General features: G+C 50.7%; 1 protein-coding gene across 1 annotated transcript; it reads right to left on the reverse strand.

The window, feature by feature from the left end:
* Window positions 1–982: 982 nt before the first annotated feature.
* LOC117861294 (large ribosomal subunit protein uL1) lies at window positions 983–3818 on the reverse strand. The gene is made up of 6 exons (XM_034744826.2): window positions 3689–3818; window positions 3521–3549; window positions 2457–2676; window positions 2015–2180; window positions 1363–1568; window positions 983–1245 (listed from the first exon to the last, which is right to left on the reverse strand). Exons 2-6 carry the CDS (start codon window positions 3523–3525, stop codon window positions 1192–1194), a joined length of 651 nt encoding a protein of 216 aa, XP_034600717.1. The 5' UTR covers window positions 3526–3549; window positions 3689–3818; the 3' UTR covers window positions 983–1191.
* Window positions 3819–14641: the final 10823 nt, after the last annotated feature.

Raw genomic sequence — 14641 nt, forward strand, 5'->3', positions numbered from 1 at the left:
TACAAAACATGGGACGAATGCAAGGCTGCCTGCCCCACATGCAACCCTACATGCCCGCCTGCGCCATCTCCTCAGGTAGCAAACCATTAAGGGGGTTGTAATCCTAAGCATCAAGCATAATAATATAGCTGAATAATTGTTGCCACACATCTATCATTGGCTTGTTTTTTTTTATATCTTGCGGACACTAAGATTTTTATTTTGTTTCCTTAATTACTCCTCTTTTTTTTCTTGTCTTTGTTTCGTATCTCTTGTGGATTGCGAAACTATATGTGAGTAAGGGATTATGCAATCAGGTTGTTTCCTTCATCGTCCCTTAGCTTCTCCAAGCAATCAGGTTGTTTCAATTCTTCCTTTAGACCAATCAGGCTGTTGTAGATTTGCAACTTTCTAGCCATTATTTTTTCTAGTGGAGACAGATGTTCATTGCCCCCTTGTACTTGGTGTACACTCTTGTACTAGACGCACGCCGTGATGCGTCTACTGTCCGAACAACAGCTTCCAGCAATCCTCACGGCGACGAGCATGATGCCGGGAGGACAAAGACGTAGTGAAGACGAGGACGACTATTGGTCCGTCCGCACTAAGGCCGTTCACCGACAACACGAGCAGAGCCCAGTGGCTAGCGTCACTTCATGCTAACCAATGCATCATGCAAAAAGCAAGCTCATCATCATTCCAGAGCACATTTCTTTTTAATGTAATGGTCTCCATGAAGCTTCAGGCTCCTGCTGTGGATAACTCAAAACCATATACGTGACAGCTGAAACGCCACCACGGATTAAGCTGCGGCATAACCTCGAATTTTGGGCACAGATGCTACAAACGACGCTTCAGATTCAACGAAGCCAATTAATCCACAACTCCGACAATTTCAGAACTGATGGCCTGTTTTCAGATAAAACCATGCATACGAAAGCACTCGGTATGCCAATAGCCAATGATATCAAGACTGCAGAGCAGCTAATAAGAGACAAAGGGGTGGCAAAAGAACCATAACACAAGCTGCGACTGCATAATCCCAAAAGGCATTCCTCCACATGTTCTATTAAAGGAAACACTAGATTGGACCAGATACTTCGACATTCTCATTGACAGGCACAAAACTGATGGGTACATATCTAAGTTTAAGACAAGCCCAGTTCGACGTCCTAGTATTTTTTATCAACTTCACAAGGATCACGGCAAGACTTAGAACACCCTGTACGGCTTCCCCATAGTGCTCTTGATGTACAGGCACCTCACCTGGAAAACATAGATCGCATCATGTTATTATCTGGTATTTCCACTTGCGTTCCAAATTTTTATCTAGAACACGAACAGTTGGGCTATGAACATAATTAGAAACAGATCATCACTCACATTCTGCCAATTCTTCTTCAGAAGGGACACAAGGAAGTTGACGCTCATCTGGATGTTCTGCTGGATCTGCTTCTCCTCCATCGACAGGTTACCAACAGCAACACCCATGCAAAGAACCTTCTTCAGCTGGAACTTAACTGTAGCTTTCGTCTCGTTCACCTTGGATTCAAGAGACTCCTGGTGGGTAACCAGTGTAGGGAACTTGCCTGCAGACATAAGAAGCATGTCACAATCAGCAGGTAGTCCAGGATGACAATACCATTATCAGTAAAAGGATGATAATACATGCCAAAAAAAAGTACAAAAAGGGGTGCGCAGCACAGTTAACGGGGATACTATAATGAAAGATACTCCTTAGATCTCCACTATTTTGCTATAAAGCGAAACACCAAAGTTAATATTACCATAATGAGATGGCATGGACTTGCAACAGGTGTGTAGCGATTTGATTAATTTTATTTCAGTGCAGCCATACAGGTAAGACAGCATTTTAAAGAACAACAGCTTTCGAAGCACATCATGAATGAATGTTAAAAGCAAAATCATGCAAATCCACATACAGAAAAATGAAACTAGCATTATATCTAACAGATTGGTAGGAACATAGAAATTAGATGAAAGAAACAGTCATGTCAGAAAATGGGGTACTTGCCTGCCTTGTTGAGACCAGGACCAAGGAGACGGGGAATCTGCTTGATGATGGCCTCTGATGCCAAGAAAGCATGGTACTTCTTGGCAAGCTTCTTGACAAGCTTCTTGTTCTTGTTCATCTTCTTCAGAGCCTCAACATCCATGTAGTCAAGTCCAATCTTCTCAGCCTGTGCATAGTAAAAATGGTTAGCACGGCATATTTGCTTTAGAGAAAATAGGGACTGATAATTTATCTAAGGAAGTTTTATACAGTTGGAACAAAGTAAATATAACAATTCAAATGCAATGGAATACAAGACAGCGAGCACATGATATTGGCTACCATCCATAGTGCACAGTCAAAGAAAGCAAGCAGTTCAAAGTGCGTCATTTTTCAGTTCAGTTTACAATAAGCATGCCCAACATAAATTAGTAGATTACTAAGTAAATTCACCGTATCTTACCTCCTCAACGTGCTGGGCATCACCAAGCATGCACACCTTCATCTTGGGGCGGGGGATGTGGGGCAGCTTAACGGAGCCACTGAAACGCTTGTCCTTCTGCGGGTCATAGTTCTTCAGACCAATCTGAAGCTCAACTGTCTCGGTGAACTTCCTATTCTTCTCCTTGGAATCCCCAACGATCTGGGAGATGGCCTCCTTGAGAACCTCAGATTGCAACTTACTGCAGCAGATTTGAAATAACATAAGTGCACAGAATTTATAATGCGAGGACATTCTTCCTAGCCATGGTCCACAATCCCTCTCTAGCATGATCCAACATTCAATAATCCCTTCTAATAAGGAAACTCCAGAGAGCACATACTAAGGGACAGTTAGTCACATGTAACTTCATTGTACGGATCAAAACATGCTCCAAATTCAATTTTATCCTTAGTACAATCTCATAACTTCCAATCAAAGCAAGCAGGAAAACAACTATCTAAACAAGACGAGCAAGCCATCTCGTAAAGGAAAATTCCATCTAAACAGATCTCCTAACGTGGAGACAAAAAAATGTAAGAAAGGCAGTTTCATCAAAAGCATTCAAGCACCTCCAAGTTGAACTATTCTCTATAGTTTCAATTATCCCTTTCATTAGGAAGATTTCTAGAAGGCATAACCGACAGAATAGTCCATCATAACACAAGCAAACTAGATGAATCCTATCTGACATGTGGCTTCATTACGTGAAACACCACAAGCACAAGATCCCTGACTCGTACAGACTGAAAAAGTCACGGCTAAATTAAGCACAAACTAACCAAAGCACGTGACACGGGGGGCTCCGAAATTTCACCTCATCCTTAGTCCGATCTCATAATTTTGAACCAAACAAAGTAAGAAATCAACTACCTAAACAAGCCAGCGATCTCCTAAATGACCATTTCAGGTAAAACAAAATCTCCTAAAGGACCAAACCATAACATGGCAATCGACAAGACAACGACACTAAAGAGGCATTTCTATCGCAAGTAATCGATGCACAACGCAAGAGATGCGACAAGAGAAATAGAAATCAGCAGTACCTCATGGCTGCAACCGGTCACTCAGCTCCCTGCAGGAAGAACAAAAAAAGAAGACAGAAAGCAGGGTCAGATCCGGTGAAATGGAGGACAAACACGGTATCAAAGCCGAAACGTTGCGAATCGACGCCCGAGCAGGAGAGGGGGCGGCCTCGACGGACGGCTGGATACCTTGTTAGGGTCTGGCGCGCGGCGGGCGACGGAGCGAGCGAGAGGAAGAGAAGCGGAGGGAAGTGGCGGCGCCGGGAGTTATATGAGCGGTGGGAGCGAGACGAACGAAAACCCTAGAGCGAGCTCCCGATGGATGCCGCGTGTCAAGGCGCCAACCGTCGGATGCGGGCGAGGACGCTACAGGCCGTTTGGGCCGCGGGCGGATGAACATGGGCCGTATCTTTGTGGCTTTTCGACAACGGAGCAGAAAGGTAAGGAAGACGGCCCGCCGTCCTGCTTTCTGGGCCTACGACTGTAGGCCCATCCAAAAACTGCAATATCCATGTGCTTTGACGAAGGATTATCCATGGTGAAGCAAGACGACTAAGAAGGTCCCAAAGAGAGACATTTCTTTGTCTAGAACACAAGAGTCTCAAAGAAGACTTTAAGGACGGAGATAGCCTGATGCTGCACGAGTCTCTGCTGCTGGAATAGTTTTTTCCCTCCCTATTGCAAATTGGCAATGAGAAAGCAGAAAGCAGCTTAATTATATAAACACATACACACATGACTCGGTCATTAGCAGAAAACAGTTTAATTAAGAAAGTATCCCTAATACTCAATGAGATTTGAATCATACATGCATCGATCCCATCCCATCATTATGCTAGTTTTTGACGCAAGAAACAATCTACTCCATGATCGACTAACGAACAGGTCAGATGGCGCTGGAATATGCCACCTGCTTTGGATGCATCCCATCATCCTCCGGAGACACCCATGCACTGCACTGCAGGAGCCAGGAAGCAACACCGGTATACTTCTCGTCTCCTATACACGCGCAAAACGAGAGGCAGACCGGCTACATCCACATTGTATTCCATATGGTTTTTCTTACTACTATAGTACTAGTTAATTGAGAACTAAATATTTTTTTACAAACAATAGCTAGATATAATAGGTGCATCTTTCACAAAGTTTAATCATTCGTGTTAGTGTTTTTTACATAAAAAAAAGTTCTAGGTAGCCGTTCGCTGTCATGTGTTCCATGAGCGACCCGTGCATTTATAAATCCAGGCTTCTTAAATATTTTATATCCTTGTTCATCACCACACACCACACCACACACGCATCATCTAGTTGGCGAGATCGAGCAGATCAGTTTCCATGTAAGCATGCACGTGCTTTCATTTTGTCAGCTTGCATTGGAATTGCATCGTGGAGATGGGAAGAATAATGGGATGGATTATTGTCTGCCTGCCAAAATTGCTGGTGAGGCAAAGCCCGGCTGTCATGTGGATATGCCTGTCGTGCATACAAGAGTAGCTTATCTTGTTGCTTATTTCTTGACGTTGGCGATGTCATGCATTGTTGGTGACGATGTGGACTCGAGAGATGTGAGTGAGGATGAATGTGCTTCCTGGATGTTTGGTTCCACGGACTAAAGTTTAGTTCTTATCACACCGAATATTTAGATACTAATTAGCACTATTAAACATAGACTAATTACAAAACCAATTGCACAGATGGAGGCTAATTCGCATGGATTAATTAGGCTTAATAGATCCATCTCGCGAATTAGCCTCCATCTGTGCAACTGGTTTTATAATTAGCTCATATTTGGTCCTCCTAATTAATATCTAAACATTCGATGTAACACGGACTAAACTTTAGTCCATGGAACCAAACACCCCCTTAGCTATTCTGATCACTGTTTACAGTTCTGCATGTAATAAGGGATGACTTCTCCTCACTCCTTTTGTTTTGGGTATCAGTGATGAATTGAAAGTGGTTGCTGTTTCATACCAGCTTCCTTGATCTGGAGGGCCCCCGTGTCGCTCTTAGGATGGCTCGAGCGGCAAACCCGATCCCTTGCTGCAACCACCCCAACCTCCAATCCTCCACCTCGTCGCCGCCTGAGTTCGTTAACAGAAGCCCGTGGGTGGGCTATGAGGGTGGCGGCAGGGCTTATTTGCTAGCTCGGGATGTGACCCGGGCGGATTTGGGACGCGGTGCTAGTTAGAAGATGCCAGCGGGTGCATGCGGTAGAGGCGGGAGGGGGTTGGCGTGTGGCACGGAAGTGGCAGCGCGGAGGCGCGGCGGTGCTACGCGCGTCTTGGGTGGCTCGCGGTGGGCGCGGCCGTTCCGACCCCCTAAGGGAGCTTGCCGGCGTGGGCGGCCTTCTGCGGTGGCGAGGGCAGGGGGCCACGGATCCGGTGGCTGCGCATGTGCGGAAGTGGAGGCGGCAACGGTGCGGCGTGCCAGGAACGGCCGCAGTCCGAGGCTGCAAGGGCGTCGGCTAGGCCCCCGGGGGCGCGGCGCGCTGGGAGCAGGTCGGAGGCGAGATGTGCCGGTTGTGGGTGGCTGGACGGCGGCGACCGGCTAGATCTGGGCCAGTGCTTCACGACGGTCAACGAGGCGCTTCTACACGGCAGCTCCTGTGTCTTCAATGGTGGCGGCGTGGTGTCGCGGCCAGGGTGGCCTATGCAAGGTGTGCCAGCGATGCCATAGAGCCGCGGCAGTGACGCCTTGTCGGTGTTTTAACCCGACAACCTACCGAGGGGGTGCCTGAGATAGTGTTTTGGTTAGTGGGGCTCGCCGAGATGGCTCTGGGGGGTCCTTCATGACTCTGCATAAGATAAAACAATCTATCGTAGAGTGCTTGTGGTATGAGTGCCACGGGCTCTGTTTCTTCAAGAGCTCGTTGAATGAGGGCCTATCTTGATTCTTGCCGCCACCTTTCTTGGACGACTGTGACATTGCTGCGACTGTATTGTCTGATTTTCGCTTGTGGTTGTGACTTCCTGAGTATTTATTTTGGTTGTCATTGCTGGGGCAATCGTTGCGGTTCTTATCGTTGCGTTGGCCATTGTTCTGGCGGTCGTGGAGGCTATTCTGGAAGCAGTCTACAATGTCGCGCTCCGTGATGTCCATGATTGTGGCATTCTTGTCGAAGAAAAGCGATGTAAGTAGATCCGTAGGGTCTCGCCTTCTTGTTGTTTAACTTGAGATAAGTCGATCATATTACCAGGACGCTGCATTACCCCTACGTAGTTGTTGGTGAATGCTATCTGAAGGTCTTTCCATGAGTCGATGGAGTTCTTATCCAATGATTCGAGCCATATGAGTGGCGTTGCCTCCATGCAAATGGGGAAATAGATGACTTTGGCGTCGTCGTTCCCCCTAGCTGCTTGTACTGACAATGAGTAGCACCGTAGCCATTGGATTGGGTTCTGCTTGCCATCGTACTTGGTGATACCCGGAGGTTTGAATTTTTTGGGTACAATTGTCCTCCTTACACGTCTTGAGAAGGCAGGAAACCTGTCAGAATCATCTCCCGCGTGTTCGACTTCTTGCTCGCACTCACGACGTCATCCGTCAATGATGGTATGGGTGTCACGGCTGGCATTGATCTTGTTACAGAGGTCTTTTGCTGGGCGTTCGGGTTCTAGGTTAGCCCCACAGTGACCATGGCCTCCCGAGGGTCCTGCCCGACTACCCTCTGCTCCAGGTTGGCTTGGTATGGCTGTGGCGGAACCACCTCGGATTAGCTTGATTAAGCAGGGTTAAGCCGCCTAACATGCGACACTCCTGTCTAAACCGAGTTAATACGAAGTGCCGTCGGATTTCGTCCGATTTAACCACTTAAACAGGATCGAGTTCAGCAAACCCACACGAAGGTGAGCGGTTACAGAGAATACAACGAGTCCACGGATTCTTAACAAGTTTTACTCATTTTGGTTCCACCATAAAATCCAACATTAGAGTTTTACAAGTTTTCAAGAAACAACAGAGAAACACTAGCGGAAGACTTCGTCAGGATCGGACATCCCTGGTGAGGCCAACCGGGACATCACTGGCTCCTTTCCTCGCCGTCCGAGGAAGGATCCCACTCGACCGTCCAGCCTGGCGGGAGCTGGGGCGGCCAAGCGCCAACAAGGGAGGGGTCGGGAACTGCAACTTCACCTGAAAAACAGGAGCCACAACAAGGCTGAGCTACTAAGCTCAACAAGACTTAACCGGAGAGGAGCCAACTACTCTTCTAACTAGACATGCAAGGCTTCTTGGCTGAGGGGTTTGTTTTGCCAAAAGCACTAAGTAACCTATTTTCAAGTTTTAGCTCCGGTTATAGATTTACTTACCATTCTAGGTTGTGCAACCTATTCTAAGCAAACATCGAGCCAATCAAGTGTGTATAACAACAACAACATTGCCATCATCAGATTCCTCATTTACTCAGGGTGACATAGCGATCAAGTAATCTCAAACTGTGAGAGGCAGACGAATCGATCCGAGTTCTTTAACCATGCATGGTGAACCTAGCCCCACGACATCCGCGCACCCGGAGGTCGCTTCTTGTGTCGGCCTTCCCCATCAATCCCCTAACCCGTGTCGGGCCCATTTCCTTTGGTGCAAGGTTCACAGACCCGGCTTCTGCCGTCCTGTGACCACGCTTTGCCACCACGTGCGACAACCAGCAGGGGAAACTCCGTTCCAAGAACAATGGGGCGACCGCTCACGTCTAGGTTCAATCAGGTACTAGGCTTCCTCATCCCATACTAAGTATGAGGCTAGTACTTTCAAACACTTGATCACGAACACCACCACTGTCGGGCCTTAGCAAGTTTTTCATAGACAGACGGGGCAACCATCCGACCACCAAAGTGTTACCCAAAACCCTGCCCCGTCCATCGTCCTTATAGTTGTAACAGGAGAGTAAACATGCAACTCCTACAACTCGCGAGTGACAGGAGATCACTCGGCTTTTACCGTCTCCTATTTAAGCAATGCAGCTACTCGGTCCAACAGCTAGTGCTCATATCATGGGTCACTGAGTCATGCATCTAGGGTTTCAAACAACTCCTAAACGTAAATGCACAAACATGCTATTCGGAAGGCATGTGCAAGTTTGGCAAAAACACGTAGGATTTTCATGCAACCGGGGCTTGCCTGCAAACAAAGAGGGCTGGAACTGCTCGACTTCGGGGGCGGCTTCGACTTCCGCGGGCAGGAGCTCGGCTACAGCTTCTTCTTCGGGCGCCGGGTGCAGCTCGTAGAAGCCGTCAGCGAGATGCAGCTCTACACGAATGCAATGCAAGGGTTAGCTTAAACGTTTGGTTTGACAGCAACACTGGCTCTCCTGAGCCCAGAAACTTGCGACAAAGAGCAGGAGTTGAGGCTGTTTGAGAGAGCTGATGATGATCAACAGGTAAGGGTAGGAAGGGAACTAGTGGTCTGATCCTTGAACTAGAGGATGTGATAACTGGGATCCTCAGACGCAGGCGCTGAAGGGTTCCCACGTTTTACACATACACCCTCGAGTTGAGGAAAAGATCACAGCCAGGCCCTCGGGCGAGGCGGACAAGGGTCGGCGAACAGACAGGGTCGGACGAGACGGAACTGGGGTCGGGCGGATAGGAGGGGTCGGGCGAGGCGGACTTAGGGTCGGCGCTCACCTTCTTCCTGAAAGGAAAGCTTGGGGTCGGGAAGAGGCAGACTTGGGCGCGGAACTAAAGCTTCGAGCAGGGACTAAGACCTGCGATGATCCGGCGGCGGCGCTGCTTCTTGTGGATCACAAGAGAGCTCTACGCAGCACAAAGGAGCACGCTGCTGGTGACTTGGTGGAACTGAGAAAGAACTGGGAGAAGAACTTTTTAAGAACTGGGTGAGGGCTCTAGAAGCTTGAGCAGGGAGCTAGAAAGCTAAGGGCAACAAGAGCGGAGGGAACTCCGACGACGGGGGCATTCCTTTTATAGCTGCTGGAGCAGAGGAACGGAAACGTCGCGGAGAGAGAGAAGGGGAGCGGCGCGAAGGCCGGGGAGAAGCAATGGAGTGCTCTGCCGTGGCGGTGATTGAGCAAACCGGGCGGTGTTGCAGAACTCCGGGGGTGACGCCAGCGATCATTGCGCTACTCCGTCAGGGCGGCGTAGGCGCGGGTAGACCGGTGGTTGGGATTTGGCGGAGAGCGGGCGTCATCGTGCGGAAGAGGTGATAGAAAAGACCGGTTAAACGGCGCTAGGATCGAGGGCGCACAGGTGGAAGAACAAGCGGACGCGGCGTGGGGGAGAGCGCAGAACAACAGATTGTCGGGCGGCTTCTGACAGAGCGGGGAAAGGAACTGTCGTGGCCGCGGTCGGGGTTGGCGGTGGGGGAATCGTCGTGTAGCGACGACCGGGCGGCGCAACTGTTGCTGGAAGGGACGGAAAAGACGGGCGACATCGGTCTCCGGGGCCGGGATCTGGTATCGCGATGATGGGCGCGGGAGACGAGGGTCTGCAGAAAGGGGTGCAGAGGGCTTCCGCTGCCATTGGGGAAAAGGGCGCGGGACCCAACTCTGTTCCTCGCCAGAGACAAAACTGGGCGATGGCGTCGGAGAAGACGAGCCACGCGGCAGGAAAACTCTGAGGCGGCCATGCAACTCGAGTGCGGCTGACGCGGGGGATCTGGAAAAGGATCTCACGGGTCCACCGGGGGAAAGATCGGACGGGTGAGGAAGGTCAGCAGGATCTGACGGAGGTCTGAACTCGCCAGGGTCGGGAAAGGAACGAAGCGGTAGGGGTCGGATCTCAGGGGTCGGGACTGGTGGAAGACTGAGCACTTAGGTGCGGTCAACAGAACAACCGACTGAGGTTAAGGGCTGAGATCAAACCTAACTGGGAAAGGTTAGGGGTCGGTCGTTACAATGGCGCCTCCAAGTTGGCTTGATCTGGAAAGAGGGCCTTTATGGCTGCTGCCATGTTGACTATAATAGGATGGGGAACGTTGGACTGACTGTATCGAATTCTGCTGATCGAGTTGTTCGTAAGTGAGTTCCGCCAGTTGAGCCAACTGTCTTATGTACTTGTTCTGAGGCATTGCATGGGTGATGAGATCAATATACGTGATGGTAGCTAGAGGAGTATGATGATGACGTGTTTGAACTGCTTCAAAGGCGTTATCCAGGTTCTGGATTGGTAAGTTTGCTCCAAGGCAGTGGCGTCGCTCCGCTCTTGCGACGTTTCTTGCTCGTCGTCGAGTTCTTTGAGCTTCGATCTCTTCTCCAACAACGTTGGCGGTGAGCTCATCCTGCGAGACATCATCTGGGTGATGCTCATGCCGCAGGTTTCTATCCTGTTGCTCTTCTTCTTCATCTTTTTGTCTAGTAATGACAACGAAGAGTTCTCGTTCTGGAGAATAGCTTCCTGAACTTGAAGTGATGACATCCGTGGTGCCGCCTTCCTCATAGATAGGTGACAGAGGAGTTCCCTCCTGGTACGGGAGGGTGTTGAGGTAGGTGATGAGGCGCGAATCGTCGTCCTTGGCGAGAGCAGGTGGCTTCATGTTGGGCCAGTATACGAATCTACCTTGGGGGGTTGATGTGATTAGCAGGCCTTGCTGCGGACCTGATAAAGGAGTTTCCACGTCCAGGTTCGAGTAGTAGTCGAGGTCCTCGATCTCATCTGTATCGGATTGTGATCTGAATAGGACCGTCTGATAAACAGTGGTCGTGTTGCGGTGTCCGAACGGGAATCATTTCTGGTGGCAATCCAATTCGCACGATGGCTTATGTGCCAGCTCGTGCAGGTTAATCCGTCTGGTGGAAGAAGTTGAGTTGTACTCCGACTCGTCCACCCAGCCTCTAGCTAGGTCAGAAATTGAAAATTTGCCAAAATTGTTGATAAGATTCTCCAGAGCTGGGCGCTGGAGCTTCATGATTTGTTGCTTCTTCTCTAGGTTTGACGCATGTGGTGGTGGAAGTTTCCAGTGCCGTCTGCGATGCAAACCCAAGAGGTGAAGATGAACATCACGCCTGCTACGAACGTGATGATTGGCTTGATGGTGACTTGTACCATTGAGTTCGCCAGCGGATTCTCGACTAGTTCCCCTACCTGGCGTGCCAACTGTCGGTGTTTTAACCCAGCAACCTACCGGGGGGTGCCCGAGGTAGTGTTTTAGTTAGTGGGGCTTGCTGAGATCATGAACTTGAAGGTAAACGCAGACACACGATTTAGACAGGTTCGGCCCGCTGAATAATGTAATACCCTACATCCTGTGTGTTGGTTGGATTGAATTACTTTGAAGGGGGTCCCTGCCTCACCTTATATTGCCGAGTCGGATTCAACTAGACGAGTTCTACTCTTACTGCTACGAGTACTTCTCCTAATCCTCGACTAGTTCCTGTCCTTCTACGTATACTACGCCGTCCTGCGTCATAGTCTCCATGTCAAATATATCTCGGTGTCCAGCCTCATATTTAGAATTGTCCAAACCTTTTGGTGGGCCCATAGATGTATGTACGACACGCCTAGCGCAGGGGCGCACTAGCGGCACCGAGGTGGTGCTGCGGGCGTCGTCAGGCCACCTCTCCTCAGTTGAGGAGTTGCGGAAGCGGTGACGGGAGAGGGAGGCGGGTGGTCGTTGGTGGGGGCTCGTGCGACGTGTAGGAGGCTGCGTGTGGCGAGGCACGTGTGTAAGGTAGCGATGCCCCGAGGAGATACCCGACGACGCGTGATGGTGAGGCGGTGCGGTGGTGGCCGTGTGCGAGGAGCGAAGGTTGAGTGGTGGTGCATTTGGGCGGCGAGCGTAGCGGAGGTGGAGGTACGACAGCGTGGTGCGTGGAGGCGCGACGACGCCGCCACCCTGGATGGGCTGCCATGATCGTGGTCCGGGAGTGCCGAGTCGTGAGCGTGTAGTGAGGGAATGTGATGCTCTGGGCGAAAGCCCTCACTGACGTTCTTGCTGGTGGAGATGATGGTGGCGCCTTAGGGCGTCATTTTCCACGTTGGGGGTGTTATGTCTGAGCCACAACCCTGTTGCACGGGGTCCTCTGGGTGAAATCCCTATCTAGATCTTGGACGAGCGACGGCGGCGCCATTGGCGTCATGCCCTCCTTGGAGGCGTCATATCTAGAGACCCATCTCGGTTTGTGGCAATGCTGGTCCATTGTTCATGGGCAGCCGCAGCTGGTGACGGCAATTCCGCCGCGTGGCAAGCTGGACGGATGTTGCCGAGGCCACGTGGAGGCGATCGCAGTTACGGTGGCGTTCAAGGGTTGTCGCATTGTTCTCGGTCTTGGATGCTTGCAGCGGACTGGGGTGGCTAGTGTTGCTTGGCAACGATCAGTGCAGCGTGGGACTACGTCGGAGGACGGCTCTTGCGGCAACGGCATCATGGGACAATTAGGCTTGCAGCGGACACGGCAGGTTGCTCAGCTTGGCTGGACTATCCGGTGCGGTACATCATCGGAAGACGGCGCAAGCGACTTCTCTGACTTGCTGACATGGCGGCGGAGGCTATTTGCGCGGGTGAAGTAACGAGGTGAAGTCGACCTGTGGCGGCAGCTTAGCTGATCGATGGAGATCTTGTGAAGTAGGGCAACATTGCACATAAGTCTGACGACGACAAAAGAAATGGATCCGTGACATGCAGTACTGTGGCAAGCGTAGCGAGACCCCCGTGCGTGGTGTTTCTTCGAGGTGACGAGAGCGAGGTGGAGTCCAACGACGGATGTGGCGAGACCTCCGCGCGTTGTGTTATCGTGATGGCGACTGCGAGGCAAACTGCAAGAAGTCCGGATTCGGTGGTATCACTCTGTTAGGTGGAGTGTGGTGTTGCAGCGACACTACAACGGAGGGTCCTGCATAGTGGTGGCCTTCTCGGTACGGTGTAGTCTGCTTCTATCGATTCCTTGTTGACGTAGGGCCACGCCTGAAGGTTTCGGCGACGATCTGAGGGTGAATGTTGGTGGGTGCTGCGGAAAGGCTTCGGCTCTGCTGCTGTTGTCAAACGGAGTTAAATCCGCTTGAGATGTGTTGAGTTCGGCGCGTGTTGATATCCCAATCCAACTAAGCGACGTGTTGTTAAGTTGAGTTAAGTGCGATGGCGTGGTGCAGCATGTGTTGATGCAATCAACTTGCTGGGTGTTTGTGTTATTTTTTCCTTTGTTGTTTTCACCCAATCTGTACTTCATCTTCTTTTTAATATAATCTGCAACTCTCCTAATTCGTTTAAAAAAATGATGTTGAAATTCAACTAAAAATCGGTACCAAAATCATATATGTTTAGCGACTGCCCACCACTCAAAGCCTTTGAAAGCATCGCTACCATTCAAACACTACGAGCGGCTGGTGCCCAGCCACACCCGCACTAACCCGAATTTGACCCGGCCGTTTGGCAACTTCATTGCTCATCTTCTCTTTGTCTAGGTGGTTTTGTAAATAGCAATGTTAAAAGCGTGTTTGGGACTGCTCCACTAAAAAATAGCTCCACTCCACAAACTTCAGGAAAATAGGGAGCTATGTACATGTTTGGCTACCGGATGCAAATCCAGCTCCAGAAATTGTAGGAATTAGTAGGAATAGTCACTCTTGCCCTTGGGTGGGTTTTTTCCCGCGCCGCTACAGTCAGCCGCTGCTCCTTCTCCTCTCGGTTGCTGCCACCACCGTCGCCGTCGCCATCAGGATCTCCTTCCTGCCGAATGCCTAGCAGCGCTAGTGGTTGTTCCACAGGTCCAGGCAGACCCAGTAGAACTCGTAGCTGCAAGGAGGGAGGCAGGTCATGTGCATACACCCCTGATTCTTCTCCATCGGCCACCGGCATTGTGGGTAGAGCTTGGTGTTGTGAAGCACCCAGTTGGTAGTCTCTGAGTATGAGCTATTCTTCTCCAGCCACGCGTGCACCGTGTCGCACGACACCGGCCGGTGCGCCTCCTTGCCGCAGCGCCAGCAGAAGCCGTGCCGGCACGCACAGAACACGTCTGCCGCCGCCGTCGGCGCCACCCACACACTCGACAGTGAGGGTGCACCCGGGCACCGGGCACCACTTGATCCGCACGGAGCCCTCCTCCACAAACGACCAAAGCACGAACCGCGCGTACCGGTCCTTGTCCTCGGCGCCGGCCGCTGTGTTGACGAGCTCCCTAACGACAGCGTCGGAGTAGGAGGTGTTCGGGCACCACAGCGACAGGCACCTCGCGAGAAGGGTGGGGAGAAGGCG

The sequence above is a fragment of the Setaria viridis genome, chromosome 6 (assembly GCF_005286985.2).
Source record: "Setaria viridis chromosome 6, Setaria_viridis_v4.0, whole genome shotgun sequence".
In the NCBI taxonomy this organism is placed as follows: Eukaryota; Viridiplantae; Streptophyta; class Magnoliopsida; order Poales; family Poaceae; genus Setaria; species Setaria viridis.